The sequence below is a fragment of the Tursiops truncatus genome, chromosome 10, assembly GCF_011762595.2.
Source record: "Tursiops truncatus isolate mTurTru1 chromosome 10, mTurTru1.mat.Y, whole genome shotgun sequence".
In the NCBI taxonomy this organism is placed as follows: Eukaryota; Metazoa; Chordata; class Mammalia; order Artiodactyla; family Delphinidae; genus Tursiops; species Tursiops truncatus.
In genome coordinates this window covers 37,676,355-37,699,892 of record NC_047043.1, presented here as the reverse complement: position 1 = coordinate 37,699,892, position 23,538 = coordinate 37,676,355, and the positions used below count along the sequence as shown (strand labels likewise).

The following is a 23,538-nucleotide window of genomic DNA, read 5'->3' as shown; positions in this document are numbered from 1 at the left end:
GGTGGGATAGGGAGGGTGGGAGGGAGGAGATATGCAGATATATGTATACATATAGCTGATTCACTTTGTTATACAAGAGAAACTAACACAACATTGTAAAGCAATTATACTCCAATAAAGATGTGAAAAAAAAGTTACATGCAAATTTTCAACTGGTGGGGAGATTGGTGCCCCTAACCCCCACAGTGTTCAAGGGTCAACTGTACTTAGAAAGCACACAATGCCTGTTAGCCAATCTGCGGTTTCAAGGGAGTGTGGATGGGGTTGAAGAGTTTAAAAAATCTTATATAATTCTCTGTATTTTATGGGGAAAAAAACAAAACAGTACTCCCCTCTTGCCTCAGAACTAAATGTGAGTATTTTCACACCCCTAGTGTAGGCAAAGATTTCCTAAAACACAAAAAAAAACACACTGATAGAAGAAAAAAAAATTGGATAAACTGGACTTTGTCTAAATCAAAAACCTCTGTAATACAATACAAATCTAAGTACAGTACAAATAAATACTAAACAAAATGAGAAACCTCTGTAAATACAATACAAACTGATAAAGGACTTGTGTCCATAATATAAAAAAAACTTTTACAACACAATAACAAGACAAACAACTCAATAAAATATGCGCAAGAAATTTGCTAACTTCAGTGAAGACAACATACAAATAACTGCGTTTTGTAGCCAGACTTATCAAGAAAAAAAGAGGGTCAAATCAGAAATGAAAGAGGGTCAAATCAGAAATGAAAAAGGAGGAGTTACAACCAACACCACAGAAATACAAAGAATCATAAGAGATTACTGCAAACAACTACATGCCAATAAAATGGACAACCTAGCAGAAATGGACAAGCTCCTAGAAATGTACAATCTTCCAAGGCTGAGTCAGGAAGAAATAGAAAATATAAATAGACCAATCACCGGTAATGAAACCAAATCAGTAATAATAAATAAATTAAAAAAGACCTCCCAACAAACAAAAGTCCAGGACCAGATGGCTTCACGGGTGAATTCTACCAAACATTTACAGAAGGGCTAATACTTATCCTTCTCAAACCATTCCAAAAAACTACAGAGGAAGGAATGCTTCTGAACTCATTCTAGGAGGCCAGCATCAAGCTGATACCAGAACAAGAAGATATCACAAAAAAAGTAAATTACAGGCCAATCTCACTGATGAACATACGTGGAAAAATTCTCAATAAAATATTAGCAAACTGAATTCAACGATACATTGAAAGGATCATACACCATGATCAAGTGGGATTTATCCCATGGATGCAAGAATAGTTCAATATCCACAAGTCAGTCAATGATATACCACGTTAACAAGCGGAATGATAAAAATCTTATGATCACCAACAGATGCAGACAAAGCTTTTAACAAAATTCAACATCCATTTATGATAAAAATTCTCCACAAAGTGGTTATAGAGGGAGCATACCTCAACATAATAAAGGCCATATATAAGCCCACCAATAATGTCATACTCAACTGTGAAAAGCTGAAAGCATTTCCTCTAAGATCAGGAACAAGACAAGGATGCCCACTCTCACCATTTTTATTCAACACAGTATTTGAAGTCCTAGCTACAGCAATCAGACATTACTTTAAAAATAAGAGGAGTCCAAATTGGAAAGGAAGAATTAAACTGTTTTTGTCTGCAAATAACATGATACTATACATAGAAAATCCTAAAGACAACACCAAAAAAACTACTTGGAGCTCATCAATGAACTCAGTAAAGTTTCAGGATACAATTAATATACAAAAACCTGTTGCATTTCTATACACTAATAACAAACTATCAGAAAGAGAAATTTTAGAGGGAGGGAGACGCAAGAGGGAAGAGATATGGGAACATATGTATATGTATAATTGATTCACTTTGTTATAAAGCAGAAACTAACACACACCATTGGAAAGCAATTATACCCCAATAAAGATGTTAAAAAATAAAAAAAAATAAAAAAAAAAGAAAGAAATTTAAAAACAATTCAATTTACCATCGCATCTAAAAGAATAAAATACCTAGGAATAAATCTAACTAAGGAAGAAGAACTATACTCAGAAAACTGTAATACACTGAAGAAAGAAACTGAAGACAACACAGATGGAAAGATACACTGTGTTTATGGATTCAAATAATTAATATTGTTAAAATGACCATACTACTCAAGTCAATCTACAGATTCAATGCAATTCCTATTAAAATACCAATGGCATTTTTCACAGAATTAGCAATTCTAAAATTTGTATGGAAACAAAAGATCCTGAATAACCAAAACAATCTTGAGGAAGAATAACAGAGCTGGAGGTATCACGCTCCCTGATTTTAAACTATACTACAAAGCTACAGTAATCAAAACAGTATGGTAACAGACACATAGATAAATGGAACAGAACTGCGGGCCCAGAAATAAACCCATGCACTTACATTAACCTATGACAAAGGAGGCAAGAATACACAATGGGGAAAAAGACAGCCTCTTCAATAAGTGGTGCTGAAAAAACTGGACAGCTACATGTAAAAAGAATTAAATTAGAACATTTTCTCACACCATATTAAAAAAAACCCTCAAAATGGATTACACTTCTCTGGAAATTTTTTGGGTTATTCTTATGTTTGTATTTTCCATAAAGTTTGGAACTGGTGTCACAGAATGCTGTTACAGGAATAGGAAATTTATATTAATTTAGGAAGAACTAATTATTATTTAAATCTGAGTCTTCCAAACCAATATATCTCTTCATGTATTCAGTATTTTAGATTAGTTAATAACCACACATGGAAATATGGAGCTTCAAATACAACATTAATTATCATTGCTCCAGTAGCCTACTCAGCGTAAGGCAATGTCAAAGAACGGGCCCAAAAATAATTATCACAGATTTGTCACCTAAATTTTCCACCAGAAATAAAGAACTGTGATATCACAGAAACCTACCATGCTAACATATTTTCTGACACAAAATTTTTAAGAACTTACTTAAAGTCACACCCAAATCTTGGTTTCTAAATACCAATCCTTACTAAAAGGAACCAGGGCTCCTCAGAGAAATGATTGATTCCAGGGTTGGGGCAGGAAAAGTACAAGATGAACATGGAATATCTTGGGCCAGAGAATAGAGAAATGCTCAAAGAATAAAGGAGACATGTCAAAGAACAAGAAGCCAGCTTGAAGGGGCTCCCAATGGCCAAATATGAAAGAATTTGAGCATCATAATAATGAGTGTAATGGATTAAAACTCACTGAATAAAAGAATACTCCATAAATTCATGCTAATGTTGATGACTATGATGATAAATAAATGAATGGGGAAAAGGGAAAGTTTTCTACTAACAGAATGCTGACCAATAACTATAGAAGGAAATAGTAGAATTAGATAATTACCATTTTGTAACCATCACATTAATAACTGATTTAGGTGAGAATCAACAGTGAATGCTAAAACAGTGAGATTTTGATGAGGAAAAAGTTATTTACATAGGTCAAAGTATCTTCCCACAAATAACTTATGAATTGCAAAGGGGAAAATCGTAATTTTATGGCAGAGAAACTTGGAAGTCACTACCTTATCTCATCAGTCAAAGGTAACATCACCAGTACTGGCAAGGATATCATGTGTCTCCTGATGTGATACACCAAGAAAGATACATTTCACTTAGGTAGTGCCAGCATGCATAAGCTGAATCACAAGGAAACATAAAAACGCAAACTGAGAGACATTCTAGAAAATAAATGGCCTATATTCTTTAAAAATATCAATGTCAGGAAACACAAAGGCAGGCAAAGAACTGTTCTAGATTTAGGAGACACAAAAACTAAATGCAATGCATGATCATGGGTTAGATACTAGACCAGAAAAAAACCTTTTTTCTATAAAGGACATTGGGACAACTGACAAAAGTTGAATAAGATCTACATTAAATACTGTATTAACATTTTATTTCCTATTTTGATAATTATATTGTGATTATGTAAGCGAATGTCCTTGTTCTAAGGGAATATGTCAAGTATTTAGGGATAAAAGGGCACAATATATGCAACTTACTCTCACAGTTCATATATGAAGGTTTTTTTTTTCAGACATCCACACTTTGCACTGATATGATTAAGCTAGCAACACAAACTTCTGTAGAGCCTGCGTATTTTCTGGAAGGCTTACCCACATTTATGATAAACAGCCACTAGATGAACAGCCACTATGATAAACAGCCACTAGATGGCACTAGATCACTAGATGTGATCTCCTAACCCCAGCAGCCTAGGATTCTGCAGGGAGCATTTCAGACTCAATTATACTTAAAAAAACAAAAACAGAAAACAACTGGTGACCTTTAATAAAGCCCTATTATATAATAACATATTATTATGTATTAGGCAACCACTACACTCAAAATAGATGTTATCACAATGGCCTATACAGGGCTTACATGATCTTTTCATTGCTCGCCCTTGCCCCCCCAACCCATCTCTCTGACCTTATCTCTTTAGGTCCGTGTTAAAGTGTTGCCTTTTCAGAAAACTTCCTTGACCCGCCTGTATAGAACAGCAGTTAGAGGCATGCCCTCCCCTGCCCTCTGACCTTGCTTCATTTTTCTTCAGCACTTGCCATTTCTTCCTACTCACACTCCCAGAACGTAAGTTTCATGAAAACAGACTTTATTTTGCTAACTGCCTGTAAAACAGAAATACCCAGAAAAGGTATATGTATCAGACAAGTATTTTATTTTTAGCTGTTACTCATCATTCTTCAGTTGAAGACCATTACACTCCACCCCACCTCCAACCAATCCCCTAATGGAACAAGACTGTGAAGAATATGAAATGTCAAGTGTTGAAGTGTATTATGTAGAAGGAAATCATCAAGAAATTTAAGCAGAAGTAGTGCTTTAGAAAAATTCTTCTGACAAGAAGGTGGTAAAAATGTAGGAGGACTGGAAAGCAAAGATGCAGGAGACATAGCCACGGTCTCTGGTGTCAGGAGTTAGGTTTGATCCTGGTTCCATAGTCTACCAGAGCGCCATTACTTTGGATGAACTGCCAATTCAAGAAGCTCTCTGTGCTTCAGTTGCCCAGTATGTAAAATGAGGGCAGAAAAACATCTACCTCGTGGGGAACACAGAGGTTATGTTTATTCTATATCAGTACCTGATACATAAATTTTAGCATTGCATGTAGGAAATAACGGAAAAGAAACAAGCAAACATCTATTTACTTATTTAACTTATTTTTACCGAGTGCCTATAGGTATGTCAGATACCTTTCCAGGCACTGGAAATGCAGCTGTGAGGGGGAAAAAAAAAAAAAAAAAAAGAGTCCCTGGTCTTCATCATACTAGCACAAGGTGACAAAAAAATAGCCCTAATTTATCTGAATCTATCCGGGTTTTGAGTTTCTGCTGGTGAATAGCTAAAGTTGGGACAGCAAGTCCCATCAAAGTCCTCTCTCAAGGAGACAGATGTTCTATAATGTCAGGCTATGAGAGGGGCTATAAAGAAAAATTTAAAAAGGTAAGGGGACAGAGTATGCTGACATTTTAAATAGGGTTGTGACGTTTTAGTAAAGAGGTAAGAAATGCTAGAGTTTTATCTGGAACGATTCAAAAATAAAACTGAGGGGTTTCCCTGGTGGCGCAGTGGTTGAGAATCTGCCTGCCAATGTAGGGGACACAGGTTCGAGCCCTGGTCTGGGAAGATTCCACGTGCCACGGAGCAACTGGGCCCGTGAGCCACAACTACTGAGCCTGCGCATCTGGAGCCTGTGCCCCACAGCAAGAGAGGCTGCGACAGTAAGAGGTCCGCGCACCACGATGAAGAGTGCCCCTGCTTGCTGCAACTAGAGAAAACCCTCACACAGTAACGAAGACCAAACACAGCCAAATAAATAAATAAATAAATAAAGTAAAACTGAAACTCAGGAGGAATAACTGATTTGAAGATGATGTGTTTGGGTCTTAGAAATGATTTGGCTTCAAAAGACAAACTAAAAGCTGACTGGAGGAACTTTCCTAATGGTCCAGTGGCTAAGACTCTGCACTCCCAATGCAGGGGGCCTGGGTTCCATCCCTGGTCAGGCAACTAGATCCCGCATGCCACAACTAAGAGTTCACATGCCGCAACTGAAGATCCCACACACTGCAACAAAGATCCCGTGTGCTGCGACTAAGGCCCGGCACAGCCAAATAAATAAATAAGTTAACAACAAAAAAAAAGCTGACTGGAAAAAGCACCTTAGAAACTCTAGTTTACTTACATGTAAATTTCAGTCTTCTATTTCTTCCTGCCTTGGGGAATGAATAATTGTAGGATCTCCTAATGCAGAGAACTATCTTCTACGGACTGTGTTATGGGTTCAACTGTGTCCCCCCAAAAAGACACATTGGAGTCCTAACTTCCAGTTTCTCAGAATGTGACTATTTGGAGATAGGATCTTCATAGAAGTGATCAAGGTAAAATGAGGTCTAGGATGAGTCCTGATCCAATATGACTAGTGTCCTTATAAAAAGAGGAAATTTGGACACAGACTAAAACACATAGAGGGAAGATGATGCACAGATACAAGGAGAAGATGGCCATCTTCAATCCTGCTGACAACTTCATTTCAGACTTCTATGCTCCAGAAGTGTGAGACAATAAATTTCTGTTGTCTAAGCCACCCAGATTGTGGTACTTTGTTCAGTAACCAGAGCAAACTAATAGAGACTAGAAGAAAATCATATTTGTGTACTTATCTCCCTTAAGAAATCCCCTTGAGGAGAAGGCTTAATTCTGTTTATTTTTTTAATTAATTAATTAATTTATTTATTTTTGGCTGCATTGGGTCTTCGTTGCTGCACACGGGTTTTCTCTAGTTGCGCAAACGGAGGCTACTCTTTGTTGCGCTGTGCGGGTTTCTCATTGCAGTGGCATCTCTTGTTGCGGAGCACAGGCTCCAGGCACGCGGGCTTCAGTAGTTGTGGCGCACAGGTTCAGTAGTTGTGGCTCTCAGGCTCTAGAGTGCAAGCTCAGTAGTTGTGATGCACGGGCTTAGTTGCTCTGCAGCATGTGGGACCTTCCTGGACCAGGGATCGAACCTGTGTCCCCTGCACTGGCAGGCAAATTCTTAATGACTGCACCACCAGGGAAGTCCCCTTCACTCTAAGTCATTTTTGTATTACTTCTGGAGTACCTAACCTGATGCAAAAATTTAATTAGATACTATTTTAAGTTGCAGGACCTACACACAGTGGAGCTCAATAAATGCTAAATTTCTCCCACAACCTTTTCCATATATATCTTTCCTGACAGATAATTTCTTTCTTTTGCAAACTGACAAACTGAATTTAATTTCTGAGGCATACTCAAGTAGCAATCTCAACTCAGTAATCCTAGGAGCTAGGGTTTGGCAGCATTGAAACAAAAATTTGAGTGCCTAAATTTATCAGATGATATATACACATAATTAAATATAAACTATCCCTGATCTTTAGGGACTCTAACCCAAACTAGACCTGATACATATGTATAGGAAATACCAACAGGTGAGTTAAAACCATTAGTTCAACACATGAATAGTAATAAGAAGTGTTACATAAAAGTCAAGGGTAAACCCATTTTAGCTAAGGAAGGAAGCATGAGCATGGGAGTAGTCACCAAAGCACTATACTCCTAGCTGAGTACTGAGCTAGGCATGCACGTACAATTTCAGCATCAGAATCTCGCCATCTGCAGATAAGGCAACTCAGACTCAAGGAAGTCAAATGATATTGTCCAAGTTCATCCAACAACCATGTTGGAGGCAAGCTGGAACCTGGGACTGTGTGATTCAAGAAAACAAGCTCTTTTTTAATAAACAGTATTTGAGCATATACCTATTCTATCCTTCCACCTACAACATGAGCTAAGTTAGCTAATTTATCTCATTATATTCTATTTTTTTAAAATTTATTTTATTCATTTATTTTTGGCTGCATTGGGTCTTCATTCTGTGCACGAACTTTCTCTAGTTATGGCGAGCGGGGACTCTTCTTCGTTGCGGTGCGCAGGCTTCTCATTGCAGTGGCTTCTCTTGTTGCGGAGCATGGGCTCTAGGCACACGGGCTTCAGTAGTTGTAGCACATGGGCTCAGTGGTTGTGGCTCGCAGGCTTCTAGAGCACAGGCTCAGTAGTTGTGGTGTATGGGCTTAGTTGCTCTGCAGCATGGGGGATCTTCCCAGACCAGGGATCGAACCCGTGTCCCCGGCACTGGCAGGCGGATACTTAACCACTGTGCCACCTGGGAAGCCCTCTCCTTATATTCCTAATACTAGCAAGAAATATGCAACATACAATTCCTGCAAAATCTATTCTCAAAGGCATAGGTAGTCACAGGAGTATCAAGGGAGCTTGCCACCAAGCTCACGTATAGACAGAACCTGACATCTGTGGTCAAACTGCTTGGCTTAAAGGACATTCAAGGTCCTTCACAGGCTGAAGGGCAGCACCACAATCAAGAACAAAGTGAATGAGAAGATACAGTTGCCCATAAATTACCTTTATATTAATTACAACATAAGGCCACCTTAGTATTTCAGGAAACAAAAGTTCACAAAGACCACCCCCAAAAGAATGGGTAGCATTGTTTAAAATGCCTAATCACTCAGAACAAAGAAGTTAGAATTTGAGTAAATTAAATAATATATAAAGGTCATCAACATGACTCATGGTACCAACACCAAACTTCAGGCCGTTGATGACAACTCTTATACTGGTGACAATTCTTATATAGTGGCTAAAATATATATCAAATGTTCTCAAACTTTTTGATAAGCAATCTTTAAATACCTATTATGCAAAGCATGTAAGCCACCAAGGAATTTATTACTCAATAGCAATGAATTATACCTGGCCTTAACCTTCATCTATATAACCAAAGGCTTCATCGTGGTACAAATGAATATGATTTTTATTTATCTAGCTCCTGCCAACTAACTTTTGTGTCCAGTGCTACTATACTTCTCTGAAAATGAACAAAGTATAGTTAACTTATTTTGTGGTTTCTGACAACTTTCTGAAAGCATTCCTTGTTAAAGTAGTTGAAAAACTAGATACTCTGGTCTTCACAGCTAATCGCATGGATCTTTTTGAAATTCCCAAAGTTAATCTTCCAGGAAGAGGTACACAGAACCACAGATCTCTTCCACAACTGTGTTTACTATAACTTTAAGGGGAAGGGCTAGAGATAGTATTAGACCTAATAATTAGGCCAATTAGTAACTAACTCTCACCCTGAAGATTCTACAGCAGAGATTACAAACTGTAGGCTGTAAAATCCTGCCCCTAAACTTCTGTTTATAATGGTTAAAAAAAAAAAAATCAAAATAGTTGTTGAGAAGCACATAAAAACCAAGATTTCCAGGGTCTCTCAAAAAATCGAAAGATCTGGTAACACAACTCATCTTCTCACAGGACAGATGAGAAAGCCCACTCCATACATTCTAATAACCACCATTCCCTTTTGGCTTACTGATAGCATGCTTCAGAAGCCATATACTAAAAATAAATCAACACAATCACAAATTACTATATTTTCAATATTCATTTTAAACTAAGAACACAGATGACCCAAATTCTACAAGATTTAAAAAAGCCAAAGACGTAAAATGAAAGCAAAAGTTAAACAAATGAATCTGTGTACCAGGTGGTAACATAATCACACAGCAAGGAACTAGCTCACATAACTTTAAAATTCAGTAATTTGACTCTACATCCCTATTGAAATACTATGCCCTAAGAAGAACAATAAGAAGAAATCATTAGCTTTCTTCAGTAATCATACTATTGGTTGTAGTGTTGACATTGTCATTCTCAGACTATTCTGTATTTATACTGTGGGAAAAGAAAATGAATAATCATGTTGGTGCTGTTAAGAACTGGGGTTTTCAACGTGGGAGAAAGGAGATAGAGATGTAAAATCAAAGAAGATAAGGAAAGTCCCTGGGTCATTTAATTTGATTTTTAAGTATAACTTGAACTCATGATTTTTTTTTTTTTAAGAGAAAAAACAGGGCTTCCCTGGTGGCGCAGTGGTTGAGAATACGCCTGCCGATGCAGGGGACACAGGTTCGTGCCTGGGTCTGGGAGGATCCCGCGTGCCACGGAGCAGCTGGGCCCGTGAGCCATGGCCGCTGAGCCTGCGTGTCCGGAGCCTGTGCTCCGCAGCGGGAGAGGCCACAGTGGTGAGAGGCCCGCGTACCGCAAAAAAAAAAAAAAAAAGAGAAAAAACACAACTTCAACTTATTTCCTAATTAACCACAAAAAAGGCCTAGAAACAATGACTAACTCAGTAGAAATAAGCACCTTAAGTGCCCAGATTGTCATCTCCAAATGTCATTTCCCACTAAAAGGCTTCTTAGAGAAAGGTCTATTTCTTCGACTGGGGCAGAAAATGTCCAAGTCTGGACAAACTGTCACACCAGATAGCAAAAAGCTATCAAAGATGTCTCAGGCTGAGACAAATGACTCAAGGGTAGGACAATCAATAAAAATAACAACTATACATGCTACAAGATGCATGAGCATTAAAAACATGTTAAGTAAAAGAAGCCAGTCATAACAGATCACGTATTGTACGATTCCATTTATATGAAATACCCAGCCTAAGCAAATCCATAGAGACAAAGTAGATTGGTGGTTGCCTATGGATGGAGGTCAGGTAGCATGGGGGGTAATGAGGACTGACTGCAAACGGGTACAGCGTTTCTTGCTGAGGTGATGGATATATTTCAAACCTACTAGATCATGGTGAAGGTTGCACGACTCTGTGAACATACTGAAAATCACTCAATTATACACTTTAAACAGGTGAGTTTTATGGTATATAAACTATACCTCCATAAAGCTGTACAAAACAAAAACAAAACTACAATGGACTGAACCACAAATATGTTTAAATCTGTGTGTTCATAATCAAATAAATCTTATTGGTCATTTTGGAGGATGCTAGGAACCCAGCTCATTATTTTTAAAACTGGAAAGTATAAAGTATTTATCCAGTCTGTCATACACATGAAGTCTCTCCCTAGATAAGCAAAGAGAAGAGATAAAGTTTCTGGTTACACAAGTATTACAATTAATAAATTAAAGAATAATAGAATACTATCATTTTGCAACCCCAAATCAAATCAGGGATCTAGGCAATAATCAAAGGCCACTAACATCACAAATAAAGAGTCAACCAAACAGTAGGTGCCATCTGATAGAAGTATACAACACCACCAATGAAGCTGTCTAGCAAAAAATCTGCAGGGACTTCCCTGGTGGCACAGTTGTTAAGAATCCGCCTGCCAATGCAGGGGACATGGGTTTGATCCCTGGTCTGGGAAGATGCCATATGCCACAGAGCAACTAAGCCCATGTGCCACAACTTCTGAGCCTGAGCTCTACAGCCCGTGAGTCACAGCTACTGAGTCCATGTGCCACAACTACTGAAGCCCGTTCTCCACAGCAAGAGAAGCCGCCGCAATGAGAAGTCTGCGCACCGCAAGGAAGATTAGCCCCCCTTCGCCGCAACGACAGAAAGCCCCCAAGCAGCAATGAAGACCCAACGTAGCCAAAAAGAAATAAATTAATTTTAAAAAGTTTGCAAAGAAAGAAGAAACAAAAACTATGCAGAACCTATAGATAAAAAGACTAGAGAGACTTTTAAAACAATGGCAAAGTTGGATATTTGATATCAACTTGTGTTAAAAAATTTTAGGTGTCATAATAGTACTGTAGTTATGTTTTTAAAAATTAAGAGTCCCTATCTTACAAAACGATAATGTCTAGGGTTTGCTTTAAAATAAGATGGAGGGGAGTAGGAGAAGATGTTATCAATAGATGAAACAACATCAGCCATAGCTGATAACTGTTGGAAGTTAAGGTGGATATATGCAAGTTTATTTTGCCATTTTCTCTCATTTCATACATATTTGAAAATTTCCACAACAAAGCTTTTAAAAAGACAATCACGGGCTTCCCTGGTGGCGCAGTGGTTGAGAGTCCGCCTGCTGATGCAGGGGACACAGGTTCGTGCCCTGGTCCGGGAAGATCCCACATGCCGCGGAGCAGCTGGGCCTGTGAGCCATGGCCACTAAGCCTGCACGTCCGGAGCCTGTGCTCCGCAACGGGAGAGGCCACAACAGTGAGAGGTCCCCGTACCGCAAAAAAAAAAAAAAAAGAGACAATCATGCTGTCAATTCTGCACAACCTTGGAATTACTGCATTTCACAAACTCAAACATGAAAATGTCTCCCACCATTTTACATCTCTGAATGGTGAATTCAGAGATGGTGAATTAAAAAACCAACAGCATCTTAAATTCGATGAAAAAACTGTAAGATTACAAATATATTTAGATATCTATTTCTCTTTAACTAAATTATTACTTGCATTGCACCTGGAAAGGAAGACTTAAAAAAAAAAAACTCCTAGCTTTCTGAATTTTCTTATTTGCTTGGGATTAATTCAGTTACAGTGAGAGAACCATTAAAATGCTTCAGCCAATATAAAAATGAACTTAGTCCCCAAACCAGCATTAGTGGTAGACAGGACCTGGGGAACACTAGGCAAAAGTCTATCTAAGGTGGGTAAAAAACAAAAAAGCTTGCTGCAGTTATCCTACCAGGTCTAAAAACTTGAGTAAAAATAGATTTTAGTTGACCAGCCTGTCTTTTCATTTTTAAGAAAAAAAACCTTTTTTTAATACAGCAGGTTCTTACTAGTTATCCATTTTATACATATTAGTGTCTATATGTCAATCCCAATCTCCCAATTCGTCACACTCCCACCCCCACCCCCTGCTGCTTTCCCCCCATGGTGTCCATACATTTGTTCTCTGCATCTGTGTCTCAATTTCTGCCCTGCAAACCAGTTCATCTGTACCATTTTTCTACGTTCCACATATATACGTTAACATATGATATTTCTTTTTCTCTTTCTGACTTACTTCACTCTGTATGACAGTCTCTAGGTTCATCCACGTCTCTATACATGACCCAATTTCATTCCTTTTTATGGCTAATATTCCATTGTATATATGTACCACATCTTCTTTATCCATTCCTCTGTCAATGGGCATAGAGGTTGCTTTCATGACCTGCCTATTGTAATGACCTGCCTATTAGCTGCAATGAATATTGGGGTGCATGTGCCTTTCTGAATTATGGTTTTCTCTGGGTATATGCCCAGTAGTGGGACTGCTGGGTCATATGGTAATTCTATTTTTAGTTTTTTAAGGAACCTCCATACTGTTCTCCATAGTAACTGTATCAATTTACATTTCTACCAACACTGCAAGAGGGTTCCCTTTTCTCCACACCCTCTCCTGCATCTGTTGCTTGTAGATTTTTTGATGATGCCCATTCTAACTGCTTTGAGGTGATACCTCACTGTAGTTTTGATTTGTATTCCTCTAATAATTAGTGATGTTGAGCAGCTTTTCATGTGCTTCTTGGCCATTTGTATGTCTCCTTTGGAGAAATGTCTATTTAGGTCTTCTGCCCATTTTTGGATTGGGTTGTTTGTTTTTTTAATATTGAGCTGCATGAGCTGTTTATATATTTTGGAGATTAATACTTTGTCCGTTGATTTGTTTGCAAATATTTTCGCCCATTCTGAGGGTTGTCTTTTCGTTGTTTGTAGTTTCCTTTGCTTTACAAAAGCTTTTAAGTTTCATTAGATCCCATTTGTTTATTTTTGTTTTTATTTTCATTACTCTAGGAGGTGGATCAAAAAAGATCTTGCTGTGATTTATGTCAGAGAGTGTTCTTCCTATGTTTTCCTCTAAGAGTTTTGTAGTGTCCAGCCTTACATTTAGGTCTCTAATCCATTTTCAGTTTATTTTTGTGTATGGTGTTAGGGAGTGTTCTAATTTCATTCTTTTACATGTAGCTGTCCAGTTTTTCCAGCACCACTTATTGAAGACACTGTCTTTTCTCCATTGTATATGTTTGCCTCCTTTGTCATAGATTAGTTGACCATAGGTGCGTCAGTTTATATCTGGGCTTTCTATGTTGTTCCATTGATCTATATTTCTGTTTTTGTGCCAGTACCATATTGTCTTGATTACTGTAGCTCTGTAGTATAGTCTGAAGTCAGGGAGTCTGATTCATCCAGCTCCGTTTTTTTCCCTCAAGATTGCTTTTGCTATTCGGGGTCTTTTGTGTCTCCATACGAATTTTAAGATTTTTTGTTCTAGTTCCATAAAAAATGCCATTGGTAATTTGATAGGGATTGCATTGAATCTATAGATTGCTTTGGGTAGTAGAGTCATTTTCACAATATTGATTCTTCCAATCCAAGAACATGGTATATCTCTCCACCTGTTGGCATCATCCTTAATTTCTTTCATCAGTGTCTTATAGTTTTCTGCGTACAGGTCTTTTGTCTCCCTAGGTAGGTTTATTCCTAGGCATTTTATTCTTTTTGTTGCAATGGTAAATGGGAGAGTTTCCTTAATTTCTCTTTCAGATTTTTCATCATTAGTGTACAGGAATGCAAGAGACTTCTGTGCATTAATTTTGTATCCTGCAACTTTACCAAATTCATTGATTAGCTCTAGTAGTTTTCTGGTGGCATCTTTAGGATTCTCTATGTATAGTATCATGTCATCTTCCAACAGTGACAGTTTTATCTTCTCTTTTCCGATTTGGATTCCCTTTATTTCTTTTTCTTCTCTGATTGCCGTGACTAGGACTTCCAAAACTATGTTGAATAGTAGTGGCAAGAGTGGACATCCTTGTCTTGTTCCTGATCTTAGAGGAAATGCTCTCAGTTTTTCACCATTGAGAATGATGTTTGCTGTGGTTTTGTCATATATGGCCTTTATTATCTTGAGGTAGATTCCCTCTATGCCCACTTTCTGGAGAGTTTTTATCATAAATGGGTGTTGAATTTTGTCAAAAGCTTTTTCTGCATCTATTGAGATGATCATATGGGTTTTCTTCAATTTGTTAATATGATGTACCACACTGATTGATTTGCGTATATTGAAGAATCCTTGCATCCCCGGGATAAATCCCATTTGATCATGGTGTATGATCCTTTTAACGTGTTGTTGGATTCTGTTTGCTAGTATTTTGTTGAGGATTTTTGCATCTATATTGGTCTGTAATTTTCTTTTTTTGTTGTATCTTTGTCTGGTTTTGGTATCAGGGCCTCATAGAATGAGTTTGGTAGGGTTCTTTCCTCTGCAATTTTTTGGAAGAGTTTGAGAAGGATGGGTGTTAGCTCTTCCCTATATGTTTGATAGAATTCACCTGTGAAGCCATCTGGTCCTGGACTTTTGTTTGCTGGAAGATTTTTAATCACAGTTTCAATTTCGTTACTTGTGATTGGTCTGTTTATATCTTCTATTTCTTCCTGGTTCAGTCTTGGAAGATTTTACCTTTCTGAGAATTTATCCATTTCTTCCATGTTGTCCATTTTATTGGCACAGAGTTGCTTCTAGTAGTCTCTCAGGATGCTTTGTATTTCTGCAGTGTATGTTGTAACTTCTCCTTTTTCATTTCTAATTTTATTGATTTGAGCCCTCTCCCTCTTTTTTCTTGATGAGTCTGGCTAATGGTTTATCAATTTTGTTTATCTTCTCAAAGAACCAGCTTTTAGTTTTATAGATCTTTGCTACTGTTTTCTTTGTTTCTACTCTGATCTTTATGATTTCTTTCCTTCTGCTAACTTTGGCTTTTGTTTTTTCTTCTTTCCCTAGTTCCTTTAGGTGTAAGGTTACATTCTTTGAGATTTTTCTTGTTTCTTGACGTAGGCTTGTATTACTATAAACTTCCCTCTTAGAACTGCTTTTGCTGCATCCCATAGGTTTTGGATCGTTGTGTTTTCATTGTCATTTGTCTCTAGGTATTTTCTGATTTCCTCTTTGATTTCTTCACAGTGATCTCTTAGTTATTTAGTAACGTATTGTTTAGCTTCCATGTGTTTGTGTTTTTTACGTTTTTTCCCCTGTAATCGATTTCTAATCTCATAGCGTTGTGGTCAGAAAAGATGCTTGATTTAAATTTTCTTAAATTTACTGAGGCTTGATTTGTGACCCAAGATGTGATCTGTCCTGGAGAATGTTCCATGTGCACTTGCAAAGAAAGTGTAATCTGCTGTTTTTGGATGGAATGTCCTATAAATATCAATTAAATCTATCTGGTCTATTGTATCATTTAAAGCTTGTGCTTCCTCATTAATTTTCTGTTTGGATGATCTGTCCACTGGTAAGTGAGGTGTTAAAGTTCCCCACTATTATTGTGTTACTGTTGATTTCCTTTTTTATAGCTGTTAGCAGTTGCCTTACGTATTCAGGTGCTCCTGTGCTGGGTGCATATATATTTATAATTGTTGTATCTCCTTCTTGGATTCATCCCTTGATCATTATGTAGTGTCCTTCCTTGTCTCTTGTAACATTCTTTACCTGAAAGTCTATTTTATCTGATATGAGTATTGCTACTCCAGCTTTCTTTTCATTTCCATCTGCATGGAATATCTTTTTCCATCCCCTCACTTTCAGTCTGAATGTGTCCCTAGGTCTGAAGTGGGTCTCTTGTAGATAGCATATATATGGGTCTTGTTTTTGTATCCATTCAGCAAGCCTATGTCTTTGGTTGTAGCATTTAATCCATTCACATTTAAGGTAATTATTGATGTGTATGTTCCCATGACCATCTTCTTAATTGTTTTGGGTTTGTTTTTGTAGGTCCTTTTCTTCTCTTGTGTTTCCCACTTAGAGAAGTTCCTTTAGCATTTGTTGTAGAGCTGGTTTGGTGGTGCTGAATTGTTAGCTTTTGCTTCTCTGTAAAGCTTTTGATTTCTCCATCGAATCTGAATGAGATCCTTGCCGGGTAGAGTAATGTTGGTTGTAGGTTCTTCCCTTTCATCACTTTAAGAATATCATGCCACTCCCTTCTGGCTTGCAGAGTTTCTGCTGAGAAATCAGCTGTTAATCTCATGGGAGTTCCCTTGTATGTTCTTTGTCATTTTTCCTTTGCTGCTTTCAATAATTTTTCTTTGTGTTTAATTTTTGCCAATTTGATTACTATGTGTCTCGGCACGTTTCTCCTTGGGTTAATCCTGTATGGGACTTGTTGCACTTCCTGGACTTGTGTGGCTATCTCCTTTCCCATGTTAGGGAAGTTTTCAACTATAATCTCTTCAAATATTTTATCGGGTCCTTTCTCTCTCTCTTCTCCTTCTATAATGCGAATGTTGTTGCATTTAACGTTGTCCCAGAGGTCTCTTAGGCTATCTTCATTTCTTTTCATTCTTTTTTCTTTGTTCTGTTCCACAGCAGTGAATTCCACCATTCTGTCTTCCAGGTCACTTATCCGTTCTTCTGCCTCAGTTATTCGGCTACTGATTCCTTCTAGTGTATTTTTCATTTCAGTTATTGTACTGTTCATCTCTGTTTGTTCGTTCTTTAATTCTTCTAGGTCTTTGTTAAACATTTCTTGCATCTTCTCGATCTTTGCCTCCGTTCTTTTTCCGAGGTCCTGGATCATCTTCACTATCATTATTCTGAATTCTCTTTCTGGAAGGTTGCCTATCTCCACTTCATTTAGTTGTTTTTCCTGGGGTTTTATCTTGTTCCTTCATCTGGTACATAGCCCTCTGCCTTTTCAACTTGTCTATCCTTCTGTGAACTGTCTTTTCACTTTTAATATAGGAGTTCCTAAACACCCACCACTTTTAGCACTTCAACAAGTTGCTGGTTTCAAGTAGTAATCTAAAGAAACATGGTAAACTGGCAAGCCTCTGGGCCTCACTGTAGAAGAAACACTAATGCAAATAAAATTTACTAACGTACATAAACTTACTGAGAAAGAAAAGAAGACAAGAAAATATTTCTAAGAGCAATTCTAAAATGCAATTCTAGCAGTACATAATTTTGAAAGTACATACTTTAATGGAATCACACAAAGTTAAAAATGCAACTTTTTTTAAAGATAGGAAAGTTGACATCAAAAATTTCAAAGGTAAAAAGCAAAGAAACAGATTAGCTACATATAAAAAAATTAATTTATGTCAAAAACACACTATAAATGTAATTTGAAAGGCTAACAAGCTGAGAAGTACAAATCTGTCACATAACAAAAGGTATATTCTTTTTTTTTTTTTTTTTTTTTTTTTGCGGTATGCGGGCCTCTCACTGCTGTGGCCTCTCCCGTTGCGGAGCACAGGCTCCGGACACGGACTCTCAACCACTGCGCCACCAGGGAAGCCCCAAAAGGTATATTCTTAATAAATAGCTCTTAATATCAAGAAAATGATCAACAATCCAACATAAAAATGGACAAAAGATAGTAGCAGGTCAATAAATATATCCTCCAAATGGTCAACCTTTTAGTAATAAAAGAAATTAAAACAAGATACCTTATAGATTACCGTCTTTGGGAAGCTTTTTCAAGTAATACTGTCCAGTTCTGGTGGCTAAGCAGGAGCTAGAAGAATATTCCCACTCCTAATATTCTGGCTAGAGCAGCCCTTCATTTACCTCCTTCAAATGTCACCTTATCAATGTGTCCTCCATCACCCTATTTAAAACTGCACCCCCATTTCCCACTTCTCAATCCCTTTATCTCAGTACAATTATTAGATATGAAATCCATTCTGGGATTATATTCCATAGAAACAATTTTGAAAGCAGACATAGGGACCTCCCTGGTGGTCCAGTGGTAGAGAATTCACCTAACAATGCAGGGGATGTGGGTTCGATCCCCAGTCAGGGAACTAAGATCCCACATGCCAGGGGGCAACTAAGCCCGCATGCCACAACTACTGAGCTCACGTGCCTCAACTAGAGAGCCTGCATGCCACAGACTACAGAGCCCACCCACCCTGGAGCCTGTGCGCCACAATTAGAGAGAAGCCCGCACACCTCAACGAAGATCCCACATCCTGCAACTAAGACCCAATGCAGCCAAAAATAAATAAAATAAATAAATCATCTTAAAAAAAAAAGCATACATAAATTGTCTTAAATTATAAAAACCTATGACAAACAGATGAAGGCACACAGCTCTTGATATACACATTGAAAACTGAATGCTCAAAGGGAGATATAACGTTGTACCCTTTAAGAGACATACCCAACGGGCCATGAAAGTGTACCTGAACACCCATGCATCCTGAGGTCCCTTATTCACAAGCCTCTGTTCACTCAGCCTCTATTCTTATTTGTCCTCAGATACACCAAAAGGAATTGTCACTTGGAGACAGCAATGGTTAGTATCCAGGGCTTTGGGGTATGTCAGATCTGGGTTAGAAACCTAGCTTTAAATTTTCTAGGGGAGTAATCTGGCAAATCTCAATTGCCTTATCTGTAAGGTAAAATAGAGATTATCACCAACTAGTTAATGTTAGTAAACAAGAGTACAGTGTCGGAAAAACTGAAATGGAGAAGGAATTCTTCAAATAAAACTACTAAAGACAACTAAAAATCCCCAAAGTCAGATCTTTCAGCACAGTAAAAGAACCCAAAGGAAACAAATCCTAAAGAGCACTGAGCTGGAAGGCAGGAGCCCTGGATTCCAGTTTTGACACTGCTACAAACTGGTTCAGCTCCATGGGAATATTATTTAAAGTATGTAGATTCTAGTTTTAAGATCTACAAAATCAGGGGACTGAAAATCCCTTCCACCTGTTCCACACCATGACTAAATTACTAGGATGTTATTTACTGTTGTACATCCATAATTTCTAAAATTTTTCATTTAAATGTTTGGTTTTTTTAAACTTCAAGTCCTGATGAGTTTTCATTATGACTGAGCTACCAGTCATAACATATAAGACTGTTTCCTTAACTAAGTAATCCAAGGTCAGATTGCTAAAACGCGGCAAAATCAGAATTCAAACCAGATCTGACTCACTCCAAAGACCAAACTATCGCACCCTTCTCCCTCAGACTTTCTCCCAGACTAATCTCCTGGTAACTAGCAGCTTGCCTTTGCAAAATGACTAGAAGTCAGAAGTGCAGTCAAGAGTCAAGGAATAAAGTCAAGTTACCTGAGACAAGTGGGGCTTGAACTTCTGACACAGTACTCTAACCAAGTCAATTAGTTAGACATTTCAAGTACTTAAAAGGCGGCTGGAGAAACCAAAACAAAAAAGTAATATTATCAAGAAAAACTATTAATTGAAGACAAAATAAAAAATTAAGCACCTCTGAAACTATAAGTAAATGGGGGTGGTTCAAGGAGTCAAGTTGTACAAGATGAAATATTCAGTAAAATAACTAATTATCTGTACTACTCACTTGCTTTTGTGCAAGTGACTCTAGGTTACCCACAGTAGCGAATGGAGGAGTAACAGATAATCCAAAGTACGTATATTCAGCTTTACCAATAAAGCATATGGTCTAAACAGATAATCCACGGGGCTTCCCTGTGGCATAGTGGTTAAGAATCCGCCTGCCAATGCAGGGGACACAGGTTAGAGCCCTGGTCCAGGAAGATCCCACATGCCTTGGAGCAACTAAGCCCGTGCGCCACAACTACTGAGTCTGCGCTCTAGAGCCCGAGAGCCAAATACTAAAGCCCACGTGCCTAGAGCCCGTACTCTGCTGCAACAAGAGAAGCCACCGCAATGAGAAGCCTGTACACCACAACGAAGAGTAGCCCCCACGCGCTGCAACTAGAGAAACCCCACGCACAGCAACAAAGACCCAATGCAGCCAAAAATAAATGAACAAACTTATTATAAATAAATAGATAATCCAAAGTACTGAATATCTGGTGTTAAAAATAAAGTATATGATCACCCATACATATTTATCTCCCAAATTATAGGCTGATTCAGGCTAATATCAAGGTTAATTTCCAAGTGGAGAAACCAGGACAGATGAAATCTAAATAATACAGTGAATAATAAAATCACCACCTCCTTACATCAGCAGAAAACATATGGTTTTATAACACATTCACATCAGCTCCACAGAGAGTAACAAAACTAAGGCTGTGCATGCACGCTCGTGCACGCACACACACAGAGTAACATTTAAATTCCCACTGCACGGGAGAACCAGGTTAGCTCCTGGCTGTTTCCATTAAACCAATCTGGGAGTAAAAACTGGTTTTTGAATCATCCACACGTGGATAATCAAGAGGCAAATTAAATACACACACAAACATATATAAACTCACATTTAAATGCACTGGTTACCAAGCACTTCAGAAAATAAAAAATTTCATAGGACAGTTGATAGAAATGAAGCAAGAGGTGAGGTCACCTACCACTTTAGCTCTATTGATAGAAGTCATCATTTGCTCTCCTGAAACATTAGGCAGCTGCCGAAAACAATACACAAACATACACACATGCACACATGCCCGGATCTTGTATCATCATTCAGAAAGAAAACCTAGGAAAGCCTCTGAAATGAGTTTTATCAACTCAGAAACACTTAGATGGTGTACAACTCCACGTAGATCCAAGGAGATGGAAGTGTCATGAAAATAATGCATTTTTTTTCTGAGTACAAGTGTCTAAAAGACAATTTCCAAGGCCCTCTGCAATTAAATGTGAGTACAAAAGTTCTTCAGACTAAGCCTCACTTGCAGAAGCCCTCTACTGGGCGTTTCTATGACGTTCTGACCAACTTTTGTGTTTCCCACAATAGCGCTAAACCACGATTATGCATCCTGCTGATAAAAACCGGCAAGTGGCACTTAACACACCAAGCCAAAATCAGCAACAGCGTTGGCTAAAGAACTTCCCCGTCACCACTGTGATGCCCACTCCAGAAGGTATCTGCATTCAGTGCGAGGACTTGAGGTTCCGCGAAAAGAGAAGCAGCAACAGAAACCGGCTGCATACCCCAGAGGGCTGCCTGCAGACTGCAAGGAAGGCCAGGTGCCTGCAGGCTCAGGAAGTTGCCTAACCCAAGGGAAAGCTCCATGCCCTCCTCTATAAAAGGGAGCGTGTGGCTGGCAGACCAAAATACAGAAAATTCATTCAAGAATTCCAGGCCGCCTACCCTGCAGAAGGAGGAGGCAAATTAAGACGCTGGGAAGCAGGTATGGAAAGAGAGCAGGGTTCACAAACTGATAGTGATCTACCAGCTCCGTGGGGAGGCTCAAACTCGGGAAGCTTGTGCCTCCTCTCTGGAGTTGGGAAGGTAAGGTACCGGTCGGGCTACGGTCCTCTCCCAACAGCCCTTTCCAGAAGGCGCGGGGCTGCTAAGACGCAGACCTGGCCTCCAGCAACAGAAGCTCCCGCCCACATGGTTCACGGGGCGCGACCCTCCTTGGCCGCCCTGAGGCCATGTGGCTGCGGCCGCCGGGTGTCCAAACCCGGTGCACGTTCAAGGCGTGAAACCAGAGACGAGGTGCGGGGGCAAATCCAAAGAAAGGGATGTTGGGGGGTGAGACTCACTTCTTCTGGGCTTTGTCCTTCTTGGCCTTGGTCCTTTTCTTTCGGGCCTGGAGCGCAAGCACTGCAGGAGAGAGGGATGGATGAAGGGCGAATGGGGAGGAAAGGGAGAGACCAAGGTGAGGGTGGAGACCCAGCAGGGGCGCGAGGCCCGGGTGCGGGGCCTGCCTGAGGGGCGGCTCCGGGGCAAGCGCCGCGGCGTCGGCCAGGCGGCCGCTCAGGGGTCTGGCGGCCCACGGAGCGCAGAGCAGCGCCCAGGCGGGGCACGCCGGAAGGGGCTCAGGCCGGGTCAGGGGGCTGGCGCGCCGGGGTCGGCCTCGCCTGCCGAGGGCCGGGCCCTGGAGTGGCCCCAAGGGGCGGGCCGGCCTGGCGGGGCAAGAGAGGCGATGACTGCCGGCGCGGAAGGACGCCGGAGCTCCGGGGCGCGGACCGGCTGCCCAGAGGCGGGGGGTGAGGGGCGGCGCCACCTCAGTGGAGGGGCGCCGCACGCCCGGGGACCGGACGGCGGCGCTTAGGCTAAGCTCCTGGCGTTGACCCGGGCCTTGCCCCGGCGGCCGTTGCCCCTCGTGGCGGAGGCCGCTCCACCGCTCACCTTTCCGCTCCATGGCGAAACCGGTAACTGCCTGGCGCTTGCGCACTCCACTGGCGGTGACTCCAGCTCCCGCCGCGGCCCAAAACCAAGCCCGCGCACACCCCGCCCCCCAGTTCCCGCCCCGCCCACGACGGCGCGCGTCTGCGCGTTGAGCGCGGAGCCTACCACCTGTTCCCGAGAAGGGGGGGGCAGTAAAGAATTGGGGGAAGAGGGGTGAAGGAAATAAAGCCGAGGATATACACGCAAGGGGTGTTTGAGGACCGAGCTCGGAAGCCTCGCAGGGTCAGCTTTGTTCTATTTGCCGGGCGGTTGCCCCTGAGGAATGGCGAAGAGCGTGGCACTGAGGGTTCCCTGTGTGCTGAGTCAGAGCTGCGCAGCCAACTGTAATCTGCCTTGTTTTCCTGGTCTGTAAAATGGAATAATCAGGTGTGTCCCAGTGCCTCCGCTGAGTTATTGTGAGGGCCAATTGAGAAACTATATAAAGAAAATGGAGGGGGGGCGGGAATTACAAGTGAGAAAGAAAAGGAGGTGGGAGCAACACAAAAGAAAGACTGGAAGGAAGGAACCTGTGACCCTATCGTC

The 23,538-nt window shown here is 40.0% G+C and overlaps 1 protein-coding gene across 4 annotated transcripts in view; it reads right to left on the bottom strand.

Moving 5' to 3' along the window:
• The window catches only part of SRPK1 (SRSF protein kinase 1), an 81,538-nt gene extending 58,490 nt beyond the window's left edge, over window positions 1-23,048 (bottom strand). For 2 of the 4 annotated variants that reach the window (XM_019949658.3, XM_073810815.1), the window contains exons 1-2: window positions 22,957-23,048; window positions 22,368-22,428 (exon numbers count right to left, since the gene is read on the bottom strand). In XM_019949658.3, coding sequence (XP_019805217.1) covers window positions 22,368-22,428; window positions 22,957-22,969 — 74 coding nt within the window. In that variant the 5' untranslated portion in view covers window positions 22,970-23,048. The other 2 variants (XM_019949657.2, XM_073810814.1) reach the window with 2 other exon arrangements.
• Between the last annotated feature and the right edge of the window lie 490 nt (window positions 23,049-23,538).